This window comes from Fusarium proliferatum, assembly GCF_900067095.1.
Source record: "Fusarium proliferatum ET1 genome assembly, contig: FPRO_scaffold003, whole genome shotgun sequence".
Classification (NCBI taxonomy): Eukaryota; Fungi; Ascomycota; class Sordariomycetes; order Hypocreales; family Nectriaceae; genus Fusarium; species Fusarium proliferatum.
In genome coordinates, this window is record NW_022194792.1 from 236,495 (window position 1) to 261,215 (window position 24,721).

At 46.7% G+C, this 24,721-nt stretch overlaps 8 protein-coding genes across 8 annotated transcripts; 2 read left to right on the top strand and 6 right to left on the bottom strand.

Annotated features, from left to right (window-relative positions):
- Positions 1–1,784: 1,784 nt before the first annotated feature.
- On the top strand, positions 1,785–4,456 carry FPRO_07126 (uncharacterized protein; the record flags this gene model as incomplete). Its single annotated transcript, XM_031227884.1, has 4 exons — positions 1,785–2,017; positions 2,083–2,293; positions 2,383–2,885; positions 2,956–4,456. The coding sequence occupies 4 exons, from the start codon at positions 1,785–1,787 to the stop codon at positions 4,454–4,456; spliced, it is 2,448 nt and encodes an 815-aa protein (XP_031078276.1).
- Positions 4,457–8,416: 3,960 nt separating this feature from the next.
- FPRO_07125 (uncharacterized protein) lies at positions 8,417–9,530 on the bottom strand (the record flags this gene model as incomplete). The annotated part of the gene is made up of 3 exons (XM_031227885.1): positions 8,417–8,687; positions 8,749–9,104; positions 9,159–9,530. 3 exons carry the CDS (start codon positions 9,528–9,530, stop codon positions 8,417–8,419), a joined length of 999 nt encoding a protein of 332 aa, XP_031078277.1.
- A 3,441-nt stretch (positions 9,531–12,971) lies between these two features.
- Positions 12,972–14,033, bottom strand: FPRO_07124 (uncharacterized protein; the record flags this gene model as incomplete). Its single annotated transcript, XM_031227886.1, has 1 exon — positions 12,972–14,033. One exon carries the CDS (start codon positions 14,031–14,033, stop codon positions 12,972–12,974), a length of 1,062 nt encoding a protein of 353 aa, XP_031078278.1.
- A 2,281-nt stretch (positions 14,034–16,314) lies between these two features.
- Positions 16,315–16,536, bottom strand: FPRO_07123 (uncharacterized protein; the record flags this gene model as incomplete). Its single annotated transcript, XM_031227887.1, has 1 exon — positions 16,315–16,536. One exon carries the CDS (start codon positions 16,534–16,536, stop codon positions 16,315–16,317), a length of 222 nt encoding a protein of 73 aa, XP_031078279.1.
- A 335-nt stretch (positions 16,537–16,871) lies between these two features.
- FPRO_07122 (uncharacterized protein) lies at positions 16,872–17,219 on the bottom strand (the record flags this gene model as incomplete). Its single annotated transcript, XM_031227888.1, has 1 exon — positions 16,872–17,219. One exon carries the CDS (start codon positions 17,217–17,219, stop codon positions 16,872–16,874), a length of 348 nt encoding a protein of 115 aa, XP_031078280.1.
- A 2,258-nt stretch (positions 17,220–19,477) lies between these two features.
- Positions 19,478–20,050, bottom strand: FPRO_07121 (uncharacterized protein; the record flags this gene model as incomplete). Its single annotated transcript, XM_031227889.1, has 1 exon — positions 19,478–20,050. The coding sequence occupies one exon, from the start codon at positions 20,048–20,050 to the stop codon at positions 19,478–19,480; it is 573 nt and encodes a 190-aa protein (XP_031078281.1).
- An 814-nt stretch (positions 20,051–20,864) lies between these two features.
- On the top strand, positions 20,865–21,173 carry FPRO_07120 (uncharacterized protein; the record flags this gene model as incomplete). Its single annotated transcript, XM_031227890.1, has 2 exons — positions 20,865–20,978; positions 21,030–21,173. The coding sequence occupies 2 exons, from the start codon at positions 20,865–20,867 to the stop codon at positions 21,171–21,173; spliced, it is 258 nt and encodes an 85-aa protein (XP_031078282.1).
- Positions 21,174–23,881: 2,708 nt separating this feature from the next.
- On the bottom strand, positions 23,882–24,118 carry FPRO_07119 (uncharacterized protein; the record flags this gene model as incomplete). Its single annotated transcript, XM_031227891.1, has 1 exon — positions 23,882–24,118. The coding sequence occupies one exon, from the start codon at positions 24,116–24,118 to the stop codon at positions 23,882–23,884; it is 237 nt and encodes a 78-aa protein (XP_031078283.1).
- Positions 24,119–24,721: the final 603 nt, after the last annotated feature.

Here is a 24,721-nt window from a genome sequence, read left to right on the forward strand (position 1 = left end):
TATTAAAAATATTAATAAGGAAAATCTTATTTTAATTAATAATATTAAAAGTGCCTACTAGCTATATCTTTATAACAGTAAAAAACTTAGTATTCTTAATAGCCTTAAGCTTATTAAGGGTTACTATATTTTAATAGAGTATCTTAGAACTATACTTATTTAACTATTACTTTTAATAATATAAATATATTAGGTAACTTAAATACTTATTTACCTACTATTATAAGTTTAGCAGTTTAGTTTTAACTACCTCTTTCTCCTTTTTAAGATAATGCTTTTTAGCAGTAAAATAATTAGCTATAGCAGTTAGTAAAATTATATAAGAAAAAGGAAATAACTGTAAACCTTTAATAGAAGTAATGCCTTTTCTATTATACTTTTAGCTATAATAAGTATATTAGGAGCAGTATTTATAATTAGGTAAGGCCTAATACTGCAGTTTTTAAGGTTTATAGTAGCTATATAGTATAATAAGAAAACCGGTATTTTTAATTAAAGTTACTTATATATAGCGATTATAAGTAGCTTTAGACTTTAATATACTGTTAGTATTAAAATAAGGGGATTATAGGATTAAGTTATACTTATAAGGATAATGCAAAAAGAGAAATAGGTAATATAGGCCTTAAGGATAAGACTAATAAAGGGAGGGAGATTATATTATAACCTAACTTAAGAAAGGCACTTATATTATATAGTTCTTTACTATTTTTAATTAATTAATACCTAACTTATAATATATTAAGGGATAACTATTATAAGCTATATATCAGGCTTATAATTTAACTTATAACTTACTATAAGCCTGGCTTACTATACTGTAAGCCACTATAATATATATATATATATTTATTTAGTATTAAATAGAACTTAGCTTATTAGCTATTAATAATACTTCTTTACCTTAATAAGCTTTATCTATATTATTAACTATTAAGAGATATAACCTAAAACTAACATACTTAGTATAATGCCTTATGCAATCTGTAAATATAAACCTAATATGGACTAGTTTTCCTGTTTAAAACTCTAACCGTTATACCTATTAGGAAGACTTAAAATTAAATCTATAATAAGCTGCATTTCTTTATAACGTCCCCTTTTATATATTTTATTATTAATCTTAAGGTTATTAGGCTTATATTAATTATATCTTTAATAATTAAAAACTAAATAATTAAAAGAAATAGGTTATAGTTAAGTATATTTTAGACCTAAATTTATAAGGATTTCCCTTTTAGTATTATAATATTAAGGAAATAGTAAATTAACTACTTATTAAATATAATATATTACTCCTTAAACAGAGAAAGCGCTGTTGGTGCCTCCATTTTGGGCGGAATGTGTCGCTGTTTTTGGAGGCATCAGCAGTGCGGGGGAGGGAGCGACAAGAGGAGAAGACAGGTACTATATACCTGCGCAACCCCTGGCGCACAGATCCCCTGCACGTGCCAGGGCCGCTGCGGAAAAGACACGCATCCCCATTTTGGTCCCCCCTCCATCAGCGACTGGGCGTCTAATTTCAGCATCCTTTGTGCTCTTTGTGTCTCCTGCTGCTTACATGCTGACAATGTTGAGTTTATTACTTGCCGCCCGGGGTCGACCCTCGCAAGCATGCCATGAACTTCTTGGACCATAAATGGCGGCATGGACCACCTTTAGGTCCCTCATCGATCTGCTCTCCCTCTCGTTCACTTTCTTCACTGGCCCTCACTCTCATTCCATTTCTCGCAGCTGTTATTGATCACCAGTCTGCTTACCTTCGTTGAATGCCAAGCAACCCGATGACCACCAGCGCGACTACGGCCAGAAATGGTCTGCACCAAATCCATGCATCTTTCCTCGAGCGCTTCAATGCCCGACAAGCACGGAATCGAGCCGCAAAGCAGAAACCCACACTCTCGGTGGAAGAGCACGCTGCTCACCGCGCGCAGCTCGGCAACGTGCGTTTCATCAAGCCCAGATACTCGGAGCAAACCGAGATCAACGTCAGCGGTATCTTTAACAAATGGCGGCGGTGTGTGGAAGAGTCCCCGTCGCTTCTCTGCAACCTTTTCCGTGTACTGACCTCCTCCCGCACAGCTACTGCGCTGACATGAAGGTCGGCGAGTGGAAGGCGACGCTTGAGAACCTCGACCGCGGGACGACGCAGGACTTCCTCCTCTATATCTGCGAGCGATACAAGATCACATCATGGGGCAGCGGACACGAATACATTCGCCAGTTCCAACAGCTTTACACGACGGTAAATGGCCAGTATATGGATCGGAACGACACCAAGGAAGTGTACAAGGTATGTCGGGAAGTCCTTTCTGCCTGGCTGTAGCAGTACACCAGAGCACTGCTTGGGCCCATTCTTGAGTTCTAGTAACAGGCAGCCAGTATTATCGCAGCGTACTCGTCCCCCGATTCGGACACCGCCCACCGAACATCGATGGCAAGCCGGTACTCAATGTCGATAACCTACGAGTCATCCTGACGTTTAACATCGCATACGATACAACCGTCTTCCCAGGCGAACGGCACCGCATCAACCTCGCTGGGTGCTACCAACTCCTGTGCTATACCGGCGCACGGCCGGCCGAGCTGGTAGATGGTGAGCGTCAGAAGCCAAAGGACGGTTCCATCCAAGAACTTTTTGGTCAGAATGCAGTCCAGTCGTCTTCTTCAGCGAGCAGTGAAGAGCAGGCAGCCCCTACGGATGAACAGTCCAAGGTTCTTAATGGCCTTCTCTGCCAAGAGACTGTGGGACGGGGGCGCCCTAAGGCCCTCTGCTACGAGGATATCCAGATGATGATCGTTCGACACCCGGCCACTGAACGATGCATGCCAGCCATGGCCATTAAGTTCGTCCATCATAAAGGCGCTGACAACAAGCCCAAGCCGTAAGTTTCTCGTGCTTGTTGTCCCAAACGGTGAGCACTCGGGCGTTCTGTATATTAACAATCGCTGCAGTACCATTTTCTACTTCACACCCACGAGAAAGTTGCTCTTCTGTGCTGTTTCCACGATTCTTGCTCTCGCTCTCCACGACAATGCATTCGATGCTCCGAGCTTGACAGATGCAGCCGTTATATTCGGATCGCAGCCACCGCGCTTCAAGCACTGTATCCCGCTCCGATGGAAGAAGTCTATGTTAAAGACTCCAATCTTTCGCCGATATCGTGGCACGGAGCTCTCTGCTGATGAGGCCATGCTGTACTCCAAGCTCAGAGACGACATAGGTCAACAGAGTCTTGACTCGGGACATGAAAGGAAATGGACACCTAGGTTCGCTAGGAGAGGCGCTGGCAACGCGGCTAACGGTGCGTATCTGAATAGCACATGTCCCCTAAATGCCGGGTTTGTCGCCATGCCATCATTGTTCCCTTTACTGACGGTATTCTTCACAGGAGACGCACCCGACTCCGTTCGCGATCAGATGATGCGCCAAGATCCCCGATTTATGACCTTTCAAAGCGCGTACCTCAACGAGATTGCGAATTTCGACCTCCAGAACGCGTTCCTAGAAGAAGAGAAGGAGAGCCAGCTGTTTCGGCTGTTCGCACACGTCAGCCTCACGCGCGATCCTCGAGCTACGGCAGACATGGTGCCCGACGAAGTCTGGGCCAACCTGGCACCAGACCCGGAAATCGTCGAGCTCGAAGAACAACGCGCACAATTGAAGCGGGGCAAGTACCGCATCGAAGGCCATGAGAACGAGGACGAGATCCGACAGCTCACCAACAAAATCCGAACGAAGAGGGCGTACCGCGAAAAGCAGGTCGTCAAAGAATACCGCGAGGATTACTTCTACCACCGTCCCACTTGGGACATTGAGCAGCAGGCACGGGGCGAGGAAGAGGAGGAGTACACAGAACCTGTCATCGATGTGCATATACCAGAACGCGACCGGCTAGCAAATATTCTTTGCCATCAGCCGGATGGTCTCACGGAGGATCAGGTTCTCGAACAAAGGATCGAAGCTATCCAACTCATGGTGGCTCTGTGCGACAAACGCGAGACGGTCAAGCGTCATCGCGTCCAGCAAAATGTCAAGGCTCAGGCTCAACCGCACATCAAAACCGAACCTAGCGAAGCGGGCAGTGAGCCTGAGCCTAGCCTCAATCAATTTCCTCTCCTCATGCAAGCCGGACAATGCCCGGACTGCATCGGCGACGAGCGGCTCTCCCTCGAGGAGCGTACTTTTTCGTACTGCCGTCCGACTGTCAGGAACGACCACTTCGATGACCAACACTTAGTCGAGCGTGAAAGAGCGCTGCAACGTGGTGAGAGAATGGTGTGTACACACCCTGCTTGTCGAGTTCAGAACCAAGGTCAAGATCTTGAGTTTCACAACATGGATCACTTTCGGGTCCATGTTCAGACGGTCCATCGTGTGACGCTGCGGTCGTCGTGCCAAGTGGAGCAAAGGCGGTTGCGCAAGGTTAGGTGTCGCAAGATGGTCACGGAATAGCCTTCACAATAGATGTGGAGTTATAGGCGCAGTCAACAACGACTGACAATGGAAAGCGAGTGTAAAGAGTTTCTGACTAGAAAATAGTCCAGTATAGTGTTTTCATCTATATATTTGCAAACTTCATGAAAGACCTAAACTGTTCATCATCAATAATGATTTCACTGCGGCGGCCATGACCCCGATGTACATCGGGGTTGGGCCAGACTGAGTGTACGATGCTACCTAGTCCCTTTTCCAGGTTCGTGATGGCTATAGAGTTCCTATGCATTCTCGCGAAGAAAGGATATGGGTATATAAACTCATGATGCTGACTCCTGTCACCAACGATGATCTCTATCAAGAAAGATCGTGATTATTTTACATTTTACTCGGATTGGCCTCTGATACTTTTATCATGTCCTTAAATCAGCTTCCTCCTTCCCCTGGGCCGCCACCTAATTGCTCCCTGCCCCCTGCCCCCTGCACCAAAGCAAGGCAGAAATGCTACATACAGCTCGAGGCCAACAATACCCATCATAAAGAACATTGAAGCAGGTCTTCAATAGTGAGTATGGCAGGCGCTTCAAGATGAAGTTTTCAGGTACTAACGAACAACGACGTTGGCAGAATTATGTTTGTACAGTTGTACGTTTCTCGTTCATGCTTCTCGTTCCTGTTCCATGCGGTTGAACACGGTGGTGGGGCTGGCACAGGATTTTGGCGCTTCTGGAGCGTATCAAAGCTAATGGAACTTTCGAGTGGAATGATCATCCCCCTGATCTTAAATTTGAGTCAACAATGATGCGCGGTTATTGAGCAGAGACATGGTTTCTGCTGGCGCCGGTCGCTTTTTGTGATAGAACTAATATTGGGGGAGACTAAATTTAATATTTGATTGTGTCTTTTAGCATACTTCAACACCCATCGTCCAAGCCGAAAGTGCAAAGATTGCTAGAGATAAAAACCTCAAGATATCCCATCACACTCTCTCACATCCAGGCGATTCTCTGTCTTCGTCAGCATGTCAATCGCCCAGCCGATGAGTGATGTGCCAGCCAGTACATCCATACACAAGAGCGAATCAAAGCCTTCGATTACGGTGCTTGCAGAGGGCCTGGTTTCAAACAACATCAGGAATCTTTTCATAGAAAACTTAGAGTCAATCTACGATGTTTGGGTGGGCATGCTACAAAAGTCCACGTTGCCGTCCAGTATGGCATCCAATGACCCCCGCATCAGCCTTGTACTTCAAGACTTGGCAGAAGAATCTGAGAACACAGATGTAGCGCTTTCGAGACTCGCCTCGGTTCAATTGGTACGGTTAATGAATTCTTTACAAAGCCGGGTAAAATCCGACCGTCGAAGTGGCAGGGTCGTCCTCGGAAAGAGGGCTGACAGCATCACGATGGACATGTTTGTTAGCGCTCTCGGTTCAGCTCAAGGAAGGACCGTCGCTCGACGTCAGGCATTTTGGCGTCGGCGTATCCACAAGCGGCTGGCGAGTCTCGCAAGGAATGCACCACTTCTCATTATTACTCACACTGCAAAAGCAGAGCGGATTATGTAGGTAGCCGCCCCGAACAAAAAGAAAAGTTAAATTATAATTAATTCACGCCTCACAAGTCGAGATTTGAATGTATCCAACAAGACTTTGGATGAACTTGCAGACGAAATTTACGGCAGGTACCCCGCCGAACTCATCCAGGCTGCAGAATACATGACGCGGGTTGGAGAGTCGGGGAAAGAGATTGATGCCGCAGAAAAGAGGGTCCACTTAGAAATGCTAAGGGACATGGTACGCCGTTGACACGTAATCTATATGGCAGTAGAGGCTATGGTCGTGGCTGTGGTGGCTATGATAGTGGTCGTTATGGTGGTCGTTATGCAGGCTGTGTTGATGATGGTTGTGGCTGGTTAAGAGATAGCAAAATAAATGGGCCCTTGATCATCCTCCTTGATTGTTCCCGTGAAATCCCCGAGGTACCCATCACGGTAGACACCATGATAGACACCATGATAGACACCATGATTAACAACGTGGTAGGCATCGCATGGCCCCAATTTTTATTAAAGACGGCTCAAAAACAGTTTCTTTCAAACTAGGGTAGTACGCCTACCATGTTCCTTGGACCTCTACCTGCATCCACTCTGTAGGGCCTGAAGAACTTGTTTCTCTGAAATGGCAGAAGTTGTCTCGCGTGCTCATGACCTGGTAGGTGTTGAAGGAACAGCCTGACCTGATTTGACAGCTGCTTGCTCTAAATATAACCTACCCATAAGCGCCAAAGTCTAGCGGATGTCAGGGTGGGGTTGCCGTGTCTTGTGATGAGGGATTACTGGCAGCCGACACCTTTGTAACCGCGCAAAACTGGAGCGAGCAAGAAATTGACGTACTGGACTTCGTTCTCCACTCTAGAAGCTTACGCCATACGTTAAGCAATTCGTGACTGGTATCTGAGGTCTCTATTTAAGCACTAGTGATGTTAATTTTCGGCCGTTACTGGTAACTTATTCTAAGTTTAGGCCTACAGTACTGGTAAACCCTGAGACGCACTGCCATCGCCCGCCACGTTACCAGTAAGTAGGCCTCGTATTGGTTACTGGTCAGATCTCGCCAGCGGCTACGTAAATTACCAGTAAGGTGAGCACCTTACGTTACTGTCAAGCCATCATTACTAGTAATCACGGCTTTGCTATTACCAGCCACAATTCGTTACCAGTATTCACAAGGGTGGGGTTACCTGTAGCTTAATCTCACCAGTAACAGTACAATGCTTAATTACTGGTAACTTTTCCCTTTCCTGTATCATTCATACTAGTAAGCGCCCTACTCTGAGATACGTGGTTACTGGTATTTTACGTGGAACAGGACCGTGCGTACCAGCAAATAGTGCGGATGCGCCTCTACGGTTGCTGGTATTGTAAAGGCACTTACGCCCCCGCTTCTCTGATCCAGCTTACCAGTACGCTAATGTTTTGAATCACAAAGAGGGGTTACTGGCATCTCCATGCCGCTATTCGAGTTCGTGACCAGTACTATGTTACATAAGCGACATCGTCAATAATCTTGATTATCAAATTCGTCTCATGATGAAAAGGTTTACCTTCTTGAAACGTTTCTATCCTTAGTCAGCATAATGACACGCTGCTAGTACATGCAGTAGCAGACAGAGGTGGCATGAAGTAAGAGAGCGCAAAGTAGATACTGGCAGCAGGAAGGCAAAAAGGTAAGGAAGAATATTTGTTTATCCTCATAAGTTTTCCTCTGCTAGCAGCAGCGCTAGATTAACGATTATCCAGTAGCGGAGGCGTAATGAAGTAAGAGGAATTACTTTCAGCTACTAGTAGCGAGATGAATCGGCATGTTTGATTATCCCCTAAACTTTTGTCTACTCGTAGAAGGGCCAGATTGATTATCTCCGTAGGCCGTAAGCATTCCTCTACTAGTAGGAGGAAGCCCAGGAATGCTTCATTATCCTTATAAGCTTCCCTCTGCTAGTAGCAGAACCAGATTACCCATTACCCTGCAACCCTTTTTAGGAACTAAGATAACGGCTTATGGGGGTCAGCACATTGGCTGGCTACTAGTAGCTGATGTGCAACGTAATAAAGCAGATGGCATTACTATTTGCCTACTAGTAGCAAGGTACAATAAGAGGTAGGTTTGCTTCTATCTACTAGTAGAGAAGGTAGATTGATTATCTCTGTAAGCGAATCAGCCTAGGCCTACTACTAGTAGAGGGAAGCTTATGGGTGCTGTGAGGGGATAATCAGAATGGATTATGGAGCAAGGAGTAAGGTTTTTCTTTAGTAGTAGCGGAGGCGTGACCGAGGTAATCAATACAGCAAGCAGCTTTGAGTGCTTCCTTTGTAGCGCGGAAGGCTTACAGTATTAGTAACCCCCTAATCAAAATCATTAAGAACTACTTCATCCTCTTCGCTGACTTGGTCTGTGGCCAGCAGCTACTTTCAAACCATCTACGATCGGACATATGTAACGATGATCGCAACGGATGCTGCAACAACTTGCGCGAATGCAAAAGCAGTCCCCCAATCTCCCCCTACCCCCCTCCAGAGTACTAGGCTGAGCCAAATGGAGGCAATTCCAAACCAAGCACATGAGACTCTGAACGGCAATTCTATATGCATTCGGTCGGTCTGCCATCCTAAAATGAAGTGTATGCCTCTCATCCAGGCTGTTCCCTGGAACTTTTGATATGAAAGAGGCAATACGACTTGGCTCGAACCCCTAAGGAAGTCAGAATATGATTTCTCGAGAGGGAAAGGATGAAATAAGACGCTATACATACTTGATGTCGTAGATGCAGCTCTCTTGCGCTAAACCTTCTAGCGTATACAGCCCATTGGCTCTTGCTGGGTTTCGGGCACACTCCTTTAGATGAGACAGGAACAGAAGCCGCTTACGACGCTGCTCTGCCTCCTCTGCTTCGACCTTGATACAAGGCTGGGACCATTCCTGCATACCAATCAGGCATTGTTCACTATGCTGAGAGTCGTTTAAGCATGCATCGTTGAGATCGAAGTACGGATCGGTCGGATGCCTTGCTATTATCCTTTCACATTCTTCTGAGACAGTTTTGAGGTCGATTGGGTTCATGCGAATGGGGCAACGACCATCTGGCTCGACAAAACCGGCAAATTGAAACTATGTTTCTAATATCGTCAAATCTCAGCTCTAACAAGATGTATTGAAGCTTACGTTTACCTCCAGCACTTCGGTGATTCCGAAGTAAGGCAACCATCTCTTCCACCAACCCAGATGCTGATAACATGTATCAATTAATCTCTGGTAGATTTCGTCATCAGATTCGCAAGCACTGTCCCAAGGCAATGTCTCCTCGTATATTGGTTTCGGATCGCCAGTGCAGTCCCAGTTCCTAGTACATCCGATAATGCGGCTGGCCTTCGTCGATCTTCGGCATGGTACAAGAATAGCGTACTGTCCTTGGTTGTGGCTCTCTAAGCAGAGGAAACAGCCTTGCCCCGCACGTTCTCGCAAGTCGGGCATGTCTTTGGACTCCTGTGGGTCGACCTGGCGTTCGACATCTTGCATATAGATCGTAGAAGGCATTTCGAATGAGAGCAAAAAGTAGTAAAGTACTAGTTTGGAAGATGGCCCCTTTTGTATAGCGTTTTGAGATGATAATGAGCATGAGAGGACTCTTATTTGTGATTTACAAACTGATGCCTGGGGCGGTGCATGAATCTAGGTCGTGGCTCGACGTGATTCGATGTGGCTTCGCATGGCTGACACGTCGCATTCTACCAGGTTTTCCCGCATATCCCGCTACGAAACCTGGTCGCCTGGTGAGTTTGTCGCCTTCTCTGACTGGTCGGTGCTTATGGCAGCCTTCAACTTGCGTCCCTAACTCATTTTGCCTTAAGGTATCTTATTGCAGAGCACCGTCTTGCTGCTTGGCCAGTAGCGGAATTCTTAAGCCGGGTTTCGTCGATATTCTCGTATAAACTTCTTTGGTGGCATTTCCTTCAGAAGGGTTATACGCAAGTTTAGAACAGACCCTGTTGGCGATCATTCGTCGGACAAGATATTTCCTAGCCTAGGATTTATCGATGTCTTCGAATAATCGCCAGATAGGATTATTCGAAAACCTGGAGCATACTATGCCAGCGAAAATTCGCTAGAGGCGTTTGCTCGAAATTCTCGGAAAATCCCCGCCATCGAGTCTTCCTACATTGGGATTCGTCGTCTTTCTCGAGCGGACTTTATTGGCAAAGTTTCCGAGACGATGATTATTCGACGACTTCGGCTAGCCGCTAATTCGGGTCCCAATTTTGCCTTACACGGCCTTGAACTGGGCTTACATCTAGATCAGAGGCGCACGTGTCAGACAGAGCACATGAACTGGGACGGAGAAGCTGGCTCACTGGGTTGGTGTCTGATCTGCATACAGGCCAATGGGCCAGATTAGCTCAGGAACCGCTGCGCTAAATTTGGCGGCATGACTTTAGTGGATGGCGTCACAAGGACATGCCAAATTTATCCACAGGGGACCTGTTTTGGTCCCCTAGAACTTGGCTCTTTTTTCTCCCTGTTTGTAGTAGGCGAATTGCCCTGCACGCGTAGCCAAGACCTGCCTGCCCTTGCACAGGGAGGAATGCACGCTCACTTCACGGCGCGTCTGCGGATGCACCTTTTGCGCCCTCCAAGTCATGGGTGCTGTTTCGGGAGCTATGTTATACTTGAGCAGCTAAACTTCAGGCGCTTGCTTATCTAAATATGAGGTTCCAATTTGTCGCATCTAACACGAGACTCTTTGGGCCACGGAATTGACCGTCAAACCGGCTGCAACACAACAGGCCTCAGTTTTGGGACCTTGCAATATGCCAGGCCAGGTTATGAGATAATACATTGTGTACTGGACCAGTTTTTAGGATATCTCATAATATCACAGCACAGATGTTAGGACAGTACAATAGTTCGGGCCGCAAGTCAATGCAAAACGATGGTTCTTCAATACTAATGGCTTACTAGAGGGTGTGATTTTCTTTCCAATAAAAACCAGGGGAGACCCGGCTGAATGTACACTGCTTGTTATCATCATTTAGCGACTAAGGACTGGATTAAACCGACCGCCGAAGTAGCAGGGTTATCCTTAGAGATTGCATTCAGGCGTCAAGTAGGAATGGACCGTCACGGATGTACTAGTAGGGGAGAACTGTCGATTCGGTAGTGGATGACGTACCCGTCATGGGTGGACTAGTAGGAGAAAGCCGTTGGAACGGTTGGGATGGTGTACTGGTCGAACAGGGTCAGTTTGCGGCCCTTTATATCCTGGTCGAAGTGTATGGCGGTATGAATCGACCAGTCGAGTAGTTAGCCAGGACCAGTATAGAGGATATACTAGTCTACTTGATTCCATGGACTAGTATGGGGAAATGGATCATTCCGATGCGACTGGTACAAAATCTGTATTACTCCACCTCGAGCCGTACAAATGGTAGTCTGGTTAGAACCGGGGGGGATACTGATATGATTATCCTGGTATAAACAACAGCCTAGTACAAAAAAGACATTGTACGAGTATATCCTACTACCAATACAACTAAGTCAGTACATCCTAATTATTTTAAGGCATCCTTCAGTCACATGCCTCAAACTTCGCGAATCAGGATCTCGACCAAGAGCTTTTCCCTCCCATTTGTATGTTAACAGAATCGCCAAAATCAGCGCAGAGGATGTGCAAGTTAACCACTTTCAGCTTAAGCTCATAATTTCAGGGCGAGAAGCAGCTCTTGGTCAGGCATCGAGATTTAGGCCTGCTTGTCGGTGTCCGGCACGAAGAGTGGCGTTTGGTGGGCCTCCCGCATCATCATGGGCTTCAACAATTGCAGCATGGAGGCAGGAGTACACTTGTTTTGCGACATACTTGTCTTCTCATCTGCTTCATACTCTCTTCTTCTTCCCTCACTGTTGATCTATTATTGTATCATGCCGCGTATTAATTCCTGGAGGTGGTCTATGTACCCCCAGTTGCATAGAAAAGTATCGCGCCTACTTTCTAAGGACAACCTCCGCTTCCGATTTCACAATGTCGACGATGACAGCACATGCATCAAATCATATGACACAAACGTGATGGGCAGGTTCGTTTGTAATAACCGCAAATGTGCAACCAATGGTTGGTCGAGCAAGAAGATTGCTATTACGATTCGAATGTACGACAACAAGCGATACAATGCCAGAGTTTACAACCAGCATTGCAAAGCATGTAATAGCACCAGTCAACCCTTTCTAGATGAGAAATCATACGCGGATCGGGTAGCATATCGCATCAAGAAATGGAGTGGAATAAAGCTGGACCCGCCTCATTACTCGGGAGAGTTTACTGGTGAACATGAGAGGGACCTATGCGAGGGATGCAAGGCTGGCCATTGCGATCTAGGATAGCTGAGAGCCTAGATTCAATGTCTCGTGAGCTTTTGCAGAGGGAGAGAGGCACATGGCAGGAATGTATTTAAGATTGTAAGCTCGTTGTTGAGGAACTTTAATGGATATGGCATAATGGCAGGCTTAGGAGCTTAATTGCCTGGGATGCGCGGTAGCTCATTGTATCGTAGGTCAACTTTGAGGATAGCGTATGATGTCACCACAGAGAAGTTGAGACAGTATGTCGAATCATACACACAGTAGCTGCTCGTCTAGCACGTTTAGTATCATGTTACATTCACTATCACAGTACGTTTTGGCATGTCGGACACGCTCATTTAAAGTCAAGCATCAAGCCTCGTCTGCCAGACTCGCCTAAAAAGATTGTACTTGACCGACAAAACATCATTCTCATGCTTCCTTAGCGCCGTCATGCTCTTTATCTTGTGTTTGCTTCGTCAGGATAAGTTTGAACCGTCTCGCGTCTCTAAAAGCGTTCGGCCGAGATGCTGATACACTATCTTTGCTTTGCTGATCTAGGTTGGCTTGTTCCTGTCCGAGTACAGTGGCGGAAACTGGCTTTTCAGGTGAACATGAGCGTTTTGTGTGGCGCTCAAAATCTTACTACAGTTCATCTTCAGACGTTTCCTCGTATCGTAAAGCAAAAGGAACGTTGGTTGCATCGTAGCTCTTGGTGTCAAGTGTATCGCCCTGCGGCATCCGTCTTGTCACCTTACTTGGTATGCCCGTAGCTTCAATGCCCGCTACCTTCCCGTTAGCTTCTGCAATCGCCTCGTCTCGTCGTTTCTTTGCCCAGTCCCTGCCGTTCCGACATGCAGTAGCTCCCTGTCGAAATGTTTCAAGGTCACTTGTCAGAGACCAGCCTTTGATCTGCGTCATGGCATAACCAGGAGGCGCTTCCGGCGTCGATGGTTCAAGCACATGACTGGCATACGCTTTTAAAGTGCCTCCGTGATATGTCCATGTGAGAGCATAAGCTTTATTGTCATAATGCGGCTCTGTAGCGCCGTAAGACAGAAGGCTCTGGAAGCCCCGAGTGCCCAGAGTTACATCGTACAGTGCCTGGCGAGTTGCCACGGACAACGATCCATCCGGTCCTTTCACTTCGACAAAGTTATTTGGAAGGACAGGAAGATCATCCTGTGTCGAGGGAACAATATGATTGTCGAGTGCTCGGCGTACTTCTTTATGTAACTGTTCGGGTCGGGCTCCGTGGTAGAGATCAGGCTTGGCACAGACAAGTGATCCATCCGTCAAGTGATCGAGATTGGTGAAAGGTATGTCGCTGGCGATGCACCTAGTATCCCCAGGGTCGCCTTCTATAATGGGTATTACAGACGCCGTGACACGGCTCTCCTTTGTCGCATGATCATCAGCACGCTTGAACCTTTTAAAATCGTCTTTCGAAAACCGGCTCGGAGATAGCGATGCTCGAGGTCGTTCTAGCGCTTGTCGGATCTCATCTATATTATCGGGTTCGGAGGGTTCGTGACCATCGGGATACTCATAGCCGGGGGGCAAGATGTTATGATCGATCAAGTGTTGTTGAAAAGCACGATCGTATGGCCCCGTATTCTCGTCGTCGTCGTATTTGTAGTAGTGGTGCTCTTGTCTGGGGAGCGTGGGCCTCGTCCCAGAAAGCTGAGAGTTGGGTAGCACAACCATCCTCGCCAGTTTGGGGCGCTTGACGGGTAGCTGCAGAGTGCAATACTTATGTTAGAGGGTTAGAATTACTCTGAAGCTCACTTGGTTAGGGACATTGCAAATAAGCGGGCTCTTATCGATAAGTCACGAATGAGTACACTGTGGACGAATCGTTTCAGGGGAGCCCAATTCGTCTCGTGTCAAAGGGCGCAGAGCACCATTCACCGAAAGCAAATCAAACTACAGCGTGAATGTGTGATCTCAAACACGCGTGTTAAGAAATAGATTTGGCAAGACGGAGGGAGCCCAAGAAACCAAAGTTCGCCATTTAGCAGTAGACCCACTCTAGCCTGAGGCCCATTACGTTAACACGAGGTCTCTTCTGGTGATTCGTTGTCTAGTACCTCCAATGTATTGATCTTCACGCAGTAGCCTTGCTTCTCTATGTAATGGCTTTGATCACATATTTTTTCCCTCGCAAGAAAACACAACATAATTCCGTCGTACATCTTGCAAAGGGAAATGAACGACCCCGCCGAGGGGGGCAATGCAACCAACTGTTGGTTCTTCTTAAGACTAACCAATTCTGCGGTTTTAGAACCAACAGTTCTCGGTCCTCATGTCCGAAATTGGAACCAGCCTCTAGAGTAATTCACGTTATTTAAATGAGGTTGGAAAGACTTTTCTGCCAAGAATCTCACAACCTTCCAGCAAAAGACGCAGCATCACAATGGGGACAACGACGCAGCAAGTTGAACGAACCGCCAGAGCGCATCAGGACCAGGTGATGGTCGACATGATAAGGCATCTACGACACGTAACCCCTCCTCGCCCCCGGCGCCTATTTCCTCTGTCAATTCCGACCACGGTCGACTCGCTCTGCCCGTTCGCGTCGTTCTGCTTCTTCTGTTCGTCTTGCTCGATCTAGGCGTCCCCGTTCTTCTACTCTACCCACGAATCATTCCAGTGGTAGACCCTCGAAGGACGATTTGTTCTGGCCCCCATCACAAGTTACCAATGTGCAACTCTCTAATCCCGCAACGCGCATCATTATGAATACAACAGAAGCGACAATTGTCTCGTGTGTTGTTGTTAATGGGGGGACAATGTATTACTTTGGAGCACCTTCTTCCCGCAAGAGCCGGGTACGACGATTAAAAATTAGGAAGAATCGGGGAGGGAGTTTATTTCCCTTCAGACGATGATATGGCAGTGCATGTTACTAAAGGATTATGGTATAGATGTTTCCTGGTTTGTATCTGCGATCGGTGAAGAAACATCAGGCCGTCTCTAGTGCTAGCGCAAAGCAAGAAATTTATTTCGATTTATTATTGATACAGCATCCCATCCATGGTGATGGCAGATGAAGCGGCGCAAATGTCGACGGATTGCTGTGGTAGCTAGTTTCGAGCCTCAGTCAATAGCAGGGAGCATGATATCCTCGGATTGCTAACACCAGCCATTCAGAATAGGCTCTTTTATGATAGATCGAGGAAGGAGAGGCAGCCATGAAGATTAGAAAATCACAGACAGCACCTCCAAACAAGGCAGCAAAGCAAGCAGTAGAACACAACAGCAAATAGAAGGCATTGAAACATTCCCTGCTACCAAACCTATTAGAGAATAGCTACTTGGGACTTAACTTGAATTAGGGGATCGAAGGGTCGAAGCCATCCAGCTCATGGTGGCTCTGTGCGACAAACGCGAGACGGTCAAGCGCCATCACATCCAGCAAAATGCCAGGGCTCGACCGAACATCTAAACCAAACCTACCAAAGCAGACAGTGAGCTTGAACCTAACCTCAAAGAATTCCCTCTCCTCGTGCAAGCCAGCCAATGCCCAGATTGCATTGGCGATGAGCGGCTCTCCCGGGAGGAACGCACCTTTGCTTACTGCAGTCTAACCGTTAGGAACGACCATTTCGATGACCAACAGTTAGTCGAGCGCGAGAGGGCGTTGCAGCGTAGTGAGAAGATGATGTGTACATATCGTGCTTATCGAGCTGAGAACCAAGATTAAAGCCTCGAATTTCGCAATATGGATCACTTTCGGGTCCATGCTCAAAGTGTTCATCGCGTGACGCTACGATCGCCTTTCCAAGTGGAACAAAGACGGTTGCTCAAGGTTAGGCGTCGCATGACCAGGGTACAGTCGGCTAGGAAGTAGAAAGAGATCTTTCAACGTATCGACCTTCAGGTCATGGCCGTATCGTATTGTATCGTATCCGATCGCGGTGTTTGGGTTCGGGTCATCGCCTCACATGTCTTAGGTGTACGTAGTGATTCGCTTTTGTGAAGAACATTATTGGTAATGACGTAAATGTCGAGGGGAATGAGGTGTAGTCGTCTGCTGTTTCTTGTCGTTGCCTAAGTCGTGAATGTATCGAGTGGCTTCCTTGGCGATATATTCCTGAATCTGGTGACAGTTACAGTCGGTGTGTTGCAACAGTTTCACCCTGAGTTCGTAGGCCTGTTGAGTGAGGTCGGATACAGAGCTCAACAGCTTGCGGTTGATCTGCTCCATATTCTTCTCGTTAGCCTGAAGCTTCTTTGCGTCCTCGCGCTTCTTGACACGGAACTTGTGGGAGGCGATTCGATTTCTCTCCTTAAACTTTTTGCTATACTCGTCGAGTTCGTCGTCTGACTGGGGAGAGGACTCTTCTGTAGGTTGAGAAGCTGGCTTGGGTTTGCTTCTGCGACCCTTGAGCTTTGCGTGGGTAGCTTGTTTGATTGCCTTTGTTGGGGTATGTCTCGATGGCAGGGTAGCGGTTGGTTTGGCGGTGCTCCGCTTGCGTTTTTGCTTGTCGGACTCTGTTGGTGAGGAACTGCGACGGCTCTCGGTGTCACCAACAGGAATCTCTATGCTGTTAGGGTCGGTGACTGGTGATAGAAAAGGATAGCTGTGGGTGAAGGAAACAGGAGAGTCCCACCGCGTAGAGATTTCTGGATCGTAGGTGTTGTTGTACTGGGGCTCTTGTCGTGCGAAGACATGGGGGGGGGGGTCATGTTGATTGCTTCGGCAAAGGAAGCATCTTCAGTAGGAGACCACCATTGTCCCCAATGAGATTGATATAGCGCACCATAGGTATTCATGCCGGAAGGGTCTTTACACATGAAATTCACGTCAGGCGCGGGTGGGTAGGCATCGTAGGCTTGCATATCGTCGCCGAGAGGGTCTTGTTGGTAGGCAGGGTGGACGGTATCCATCTCTGGTAGCGTTGTAACGGTCGACGTGTCCGAGTCAGCGTCGTGGTATGAACCTCGACGGTTGAACTGGAGAAGGGATTTGGATGATGCTAGGAAGGGAGCTTGGACACAGTGGGATTCAATGCGAACAGAGAGCAAATGGGTTAGAAATCAAGAGGGCACAAAAAATAAAATACAAGGGGGATTTGGTCAAGGGAGCGTTTTGGTTGGTTGGGGGGGGCCAAGCGAGGCAACAAGCAGGTCTCAGAGGCGGAGTGGCGAATGCGTAACAATGCAGTGTTGTAATTGCCAAGAAACATGGCTAAACAGTACAGTAATCCCGGATGGGAAAAAGCAAACGCCATGGGACGGAATGAGCTTGAACCAACGGATGGCTGACTGCAACCAACCAAACAGACAGGGTTATTGATAAGGAAAAGTGGACGAAGCCCACGCAATGATAGCTTTAGTGGCATTTACCCTTAGAAAAATGTGTTACCAAACAACATATCCTCACGACAAATCATAGCCAACCATTCCATATCAGGCTCCGAGAGTGTGTATTGATTGGTAAACTTGGAGTGGAACAGCGCATCCCTGTTGCTATGTGCGTGTGGCACGTGCCATGGTAGAGAGTAGAGGAGGGGGGGGGTTGGAGAATCGCAGGTGTGCAGGTAGGTCTGATACTTGGAAGCTAGTTAGGGGTAGCCTGTTAGGTCCTAAATACCTCGTATTTCCTTTGAAGACATACCAGAAAAAGCAAAAAGGCTGGGGAAGAGGATGTCAACTATACTGGGGTGGCTCAGACCAGGTCGTAGATTATCGCAATTCCACTGTCAATGGAGTGTATATGGAGCTAATGTCAACGGAATGCCAGTTGAACTTTGTCCAACATGTTGCCGTACCTGACCGACTAGCACAGCGGCCCGGACTAGATGCCGGCGCTCCCGATAGTGGAGAACTGTGGATTCTACTGCACGGAAACAGGGCTGGCTGGGGTCACGGTGAGGGGCATCGAGGAGGAAGGGGAGTAATGTCGATGGTATTGTACGGCGTTGAGTGGTTGGGATTTGATGCGGGCCTCCACCATCTCTCACGCTCACCCTTGACGCTCCAAGAAAAAAAGTGACAGAAAAGAGAGTTGGAGAACCTGCAATCAGTGAGCGTAATCCTTGTTAATGAACCTTGTCTCAGCAGTTATGTAAAGGGTGGCTAGAATTGAGTATAAAAAACCAAACTATTTCTGAGATGAGACGAGTCAAATTGTCGGGAGAGTTCGGTTGTATTGGACGTTTACTTGTTTTCAACAGCCTAGTATTGCCGAGCCGTCTCAAGCAACTACACACTTCAACTCGTACAATCGAGATGATCTTCGAGTGTTGTCTCTCCCTTCGCATACTGTCTCTCCCTTCACATGCTGTCTCTCCCTTCACATGCTGTCTCTCCCTTCACATGCTGTTTCTCTACCTTTGCCCCTGTTCAGTCTCTATGTTCTATAACCAACTGGAGGATAGGGATGGTTAGGGGCGGGTTAGCGCTCGGCCTCACCCTTTAGTTGCTGAGCTCTGCCCAATCAGATTGTTCTTGCTTATTCCTACCTAAAATTCTTGCAAGCGTGTATGAATTAGTATAACATGAGAAGTGATTGAATGTTGGTTGATAGCTGAATGATGTCCTTGGCCCAACAGTCTCGGCTATGCCCAGAACTGGAAAAGTTGGCTCCTCTCGTGGTTACCGGCCATTGCCCACCTGTGATCTCTTTTCCCTCAATCGCTTATGATCTTCTCATACAAATTCGCTAAGAGGAGTTGACAGTTTGTCAGTATGTCTGAGCGCCACTAATCCAAAAGAGAAAAAAAACTAATAAAAAAAACTCATTCTTAGCCCTATCTCGAGAAGACTTCCTGAGCAGGAGGACATAAAAGCTAATCAATATGGCCTAAAGGTCCGTTCGCATTTACCAAGGCCTGTCGTATATTGTAAAATAACACAAGTCCTAAAATACTGGTCATAACCCCTTGCTTCGCCGCCCCACCACCGAGCACGCCCCTCAACTACGTTGCTCCCGGCCACTCCATTGCTGGCTTTTTCTCTGGATGAGAGGGAGGAAAGTCAGTCTCCGAAGGTGTGGAAGGCTGGCCATAATTCAGAAGTTTGGATATTGTTTCCAGAGATGCAGAAAATGAAAATGAAAATGACGGTGACGTCTTGCTTTGGATTAAACAGTTTTGCCCCTGGAAGAACCACAATGGAGAGAATTAGGTGATCATGGTACATCTCTAATTTTGTCTTCCTGTCGTTCCATGGATCTGCCTCCATTCCTCATTGCAATTGAGTTGTTCAAAGGCCATGGCCATGGGATATGGCTCGTTACTAACGGTGTAGTTCCAGCCGTTGTAGGCAAAGGGATCGTTGACTGGGGGAGGGTCCATTGGGATTTGTAGTATTGTAGAGCCAGCCGTTTCTAACGACACTCTTGTGTTAGCGGTGGTGAATGGGATTATTCTTTCCCTCAATACCAGGGGCGTAGGCCCTCTTGCTGATGCGTGCGTGGATGATTCGGCTCTCGTGTCTGAAGCAGGTTCGCTCGTAGTCGAGTCACCAAGATGGCGGCGAATAGTCGAGCCTAGCGAATCGAGCACCCATAATAAATTATCCCTTTCCTTTGTGACTTGGTCCAGCTGATCCATCAATGAGGCTATCTGCGCCTTGGAGTCGTTTTTTCGTAGACTTTCAACCATGCTCTCGAGCTGCGCAATGCGACTCTTTGTCCTCTCACGCGACCGCTTCTGGCACTTGCGATCCATTTCCCGCTTCTTGAGCCGGCGACTCTGCTCGGTATCATTATACATGGTGATCAACAAGTCGGGGTCGTGTCACGGAACGAAGAGGCAGAAAAAATGGTTCCAAGTGTAGATCCTGAGGGAAGGCCTTTCAAAACGAACTTCGACGTTAGGTGGAGCTGATCCTTTGCGTTCCTCAGTGACTGTCCAGTGGCGACCGAATGTCGTTAAGCTCTCTCTAAATTGCAGTCTTCATAGACGCAGTAAAGAATGCGGCCGCTTGCTAGATCAACGACATCCGCTGAGGAAATGCCAAAATAATCAGGTAAGGCGCTCACATACTTCTCTAAAGGAGTTTGTCTCTGGCAAATCACACCCTCAGATTGGTATGAGGCGGCTAATCACATTTTTGTGTTCTCCGCATTCCACTTCAGCTGCATTACATGTATTGCAGTGAGTGAATATCTTTTGTCTCGAATTACGTCCCTTTCAACTCAACTGTAGATTAATCTGTCATTGAAAAACGCAATCAAGACCTTGGCGCGGAAACAAAACCATCCGTGAAACACGGCAGGGTTCCTACCCCACTTCGTCAACATTTTATCACAACAGGGGACCCAAACCGGATTTTTATTTGCTCAATGTGTCACCTGCCTTTTTTTTTCTTTGCTTTTCTCTTTGAACCCCCCTTTCGGTGAAGCGAAGAGAGACGACACTGCCAACAAGATCACAGCCAAAGTTAAGGTGTCCTATAAAGTGCTAGGAGCTCTTCAGGTTTCAGTCACCTAGTCATCACCCTTCGAGCTTTACATTTTTTTCTTTCATAGTTTATGCTTTATTCTTGGTGGGTCCGTAGCATTCCCCCCCCCATTATTGCTTCAGCATGTCATACGTGACAACCCTTCCCCACAAGCCCATTGCAACGGGCTCCAAAAGCCATGTAGGCAGGATAGCCTGCGAAAACCATCCGAAGTTGATCGCGTGTGACTTTGACTTGGTGAATATTTCTTTCATCCTTAACTCCATATGTACCTGACATGGGTTATAGATTCGGGTAGCCTCCCAGGGCCTTGCATGCATGACTGATGATCTTATCAATCGTTGTGCTCCGATATCTAGTACAGAAATTCTCGAAACCTTAGATCAAATGGAGCTTCTTCTAGGCTTGATTCGGCATGGCATAGGAAGTTAGCTCTAGCGAACCGGGAATTGGAAAATACCTCCCAAAATAGACATGGCACAAGTTGACGCTTCTTTATTCGGATTCTATGCTATTTCTGACTGGTGCCCTTGACCATGTTATTATTTCGCCGTCGTCCAACGGCAACTAAGTCCTGAAACAGACTCGTAACTCGGGCCGTTGCTCAAAAAGCAGTTAAATCTAATGTTTCCGGAAGACAAGGGTATCAATCCCATCATTATCGAGGTTTAGGTGCCTGGACAAAAGCTCTGGAGAATGTTGTCGAAGTATTAAAGAGTCGAAGTCAGGGAGCATACCATCGACCTCCTTTTGTTTCGATATTCGAATAATAATGTGTTACATAGCCCGACAAGCTCCCCCCAAGGGAGCCAGAGGAGGGTTTGGAAAACGAAGTAAAGACGTCATAATCATCTAGAACGGGTGATTCAACGATGTTGCAGACGATGCTCGGGGGGTGCAGAACGTTCTTCAAACGGAGGGTGCCATGGGAGCGTAAACCGGTTCTGGCTGGGGAGGTTTTCGTGGGAAGAGCGACCGTACCTATGCCGATAACTTTAATCGGAGTTCCAGTCGTGCTGTCAATAGCAGAATTGAGGGGGACGTAATCGTCACTTAACCAAGAACGGTCTTTAGCGACGCTGGTCTTGTTTGAAGGCCGATCTTGCATCGCCAGCCACGGATACTGTACCATGAGCGCTTTAGTGCCCGAGGTTAGCTCTAATTTGGGACTTGAGCGCCAGGGTGTTATCGGTAAAGAACTTCAGGCTGACCAAACCTGATTCATGATGAAGAAGGGGTCAGCCGCTAATGGTCAATGATGGTCAATGATTCGGGGTAATGCGGAGGAGGTCATCGAGTAGACACGGATGAACTCCTTGATGAGCACGCAATGATTGACACACTCTTTTCTGGTTGGGGTTTTAATGAAACCACCAATAATGCCACCTTCTCAGCAACCCCACGACCACTACTTCCCTGTACACCCTCACAACCCCCACAGCCACCACAGCCACATTCTCTTAGCGCACCTTGTCCCATAGCTCTTCTAGATGAACCCGCTTTTGTTCAGTACTGATCTCCTTATCAGATTCCCCAACCTTCATCATAAATTCTGCAGCGTTGATGACTCCCGAGGGATACTAGGGAGCCAGTTGTAGACGTGGTGGCGAGATACGCAGGTCTTTGGTCGTTTTAATCGATTAGTCGTTCGGTAGTAATTGGACGGCACGATAGGTATTCATGGATCTGGAACCGAACGCCTGAAGCAACGTTGTCATAGTGGGCGTTTTTGGACGATCAGCAGGTTTGCAAAGGCACTTACAAAGCGTAAAGTGGCCTTTTCCATGAGGTGCCAAGTCTTGGCTTAAGGCAGAAAAATGGTCTGGTCCCGGTACATCCGCTCTGACATTATTAAGGTGCTTAGGCTGTCCAATTAATCGTTAAAGAATTTTCTATAATTAGGTACACTCGAATCGACGCGGCCACTTTGATCACTTGCGCAATTGTGTTTCCACTAATCGAAGAGCATAATACAAGAAACAGGAGAGCAAAGCCGGTTTCTAGATGTCTGATGAAGCAACCACAACAGAGGACGACGATATTGGCCCAGTAACCGCCGCAAGCTTGGGGGTATGATCTAATAAGATCTAGCGAGTAGATGTAAGGTTTTTGGCATAACGCTATGACCTTGTACCTGGCATCGAGAGATCCTTAAACGAGAAACAAAAAACGGCACTAACTTGCTCCCAGGAACATAGTTCATCAAACACGTAAACAGCATTACTTTCTTCCTAGGAACAACAGAGGCACTAATTGTGTAAACAGTATCGATTTGTTCCCAGGAATGTTAAGCAACACTGAAAGTAGTTATTACTTGTTCCTGGGAGCTGCGCAATACTGAAAGCAGTTACTACTTGTTCCTGGGAGCCACCAAACATGTAAACAGCATCAATTCGTTTCCAGGAACAATACAAGGGTTGTCAAACAAGTAAACAGCAATGTCTTGGTCCTGGGAACAGCCCAAGGTCTTGTGAAACATGTAACAGCATCGAATTATTCCCAGGAACATAATGAGTCACCAAATACGTAAACAACATTAATTTGTGCCCAGGAACAAGACATTAATTAAGAAAACAGAATCAATTGCTCTGTTTCTTGGAACATAAGCCCACTAACAGAGGATACAGCTCTTGTTTGTAGTAGAATATGAATGTTTTACTGGCATACTAACTACTACTGCGGAACAGGCACGCTAAAATTAGTGAATCAACCGCTAAATTTATCAGAGGCGCCTGATGGGTCAGCCGAAGACAGCGCACCACGTACAATGGCTTTGGATGGTAAGCGCGTCATCAACAATACTTCCAGACATTGACAGCGACAAACGTCGCCAGCTTTCTGTGACCCGCATATGACACATTCACCGCTTAGATTTCTAAGCATCATCGTATTGGGAATGCAAAGTTCCATCTAAGATGAAGCATGATATATGCGCTATTCTTTTTTAAGCTCTGCCTCGGAGCCTCCCCGGGCTCTGATGATGGGTTCCTTACTACTATTACTTACTGGCCCTTCTAGACTACTTTCCTGCCGCAGCTCCCGTTCCTTCACTGAACTTTGACTGTTCCTATGGCGTGCAACATCCTCAGCTGTCACGAGCACAGGTAACGGGAAGCTTTCATTCTGCCATACTTTGTTAGCTACAGTAAGTATATTATATCAGTAACACCGACTTTTTCCTCGTCAGATAGCGGTAACGCTTTATTAGTAGACTTAAATTCATACTTTTCGCCTTTACGGCGTATGCAAACATATACTTCGGCGTTATAAACCTGGTGGATAATGAGGCCGTTATTCTTGAGTGTGCTCCATTTCTTCTTGAAGTTCTCATTACTCCGATCTCTCTTTCTCACGCAGGTGTTCTCAACGACTGCCATTGTGATCGCGGAGACAGGAAATTGGCAAAGTAATTAGCTGGAGACAGGATACATATAGCAAACCTTCTCTGGCCCATTTTCAGCAACCGCAGAGGTGATATTTTTGCTTTCGAGTTTTGTGTATTTAGGAAGCTGTTTTTGGTTCCCCTGCGATGTTGCTGGCCAGCTATCTGTTTCTTGTTTTAGGGTAGATGCACGCCCCGCCAGAGGAGTGCATTTCGAAAACATGAGAAACTGACACTATAATCGGGTTCATAGCTAAGTACACACCATCTGGGCGCTATATATAGGTCAACTTTGTAAAAAGGACTGGTTTTGGCTCCTCGTTCTGCTTAACGACATGGAAGCCATTTTTAGCTTGTTGTTGTCCCATGTTGTGCATCTTGAAACAAGGCGCAGCTATGACAAGCCTTGCCAAGAGGCCGTGGATAGTAACAAGGCGATACGGACCTTGGTACTCAACCTGAGAAGCACGAAACGATGCGCACAAACCAACATAAATTTTTTTTTTTTTTTTTAAAAAAATTTTTTAAAAAAAAAAAAAAAAAAAACCTAAAAAAATTAAAACTAGAACTAATACTATGCGACGTAGTAATATAGAAG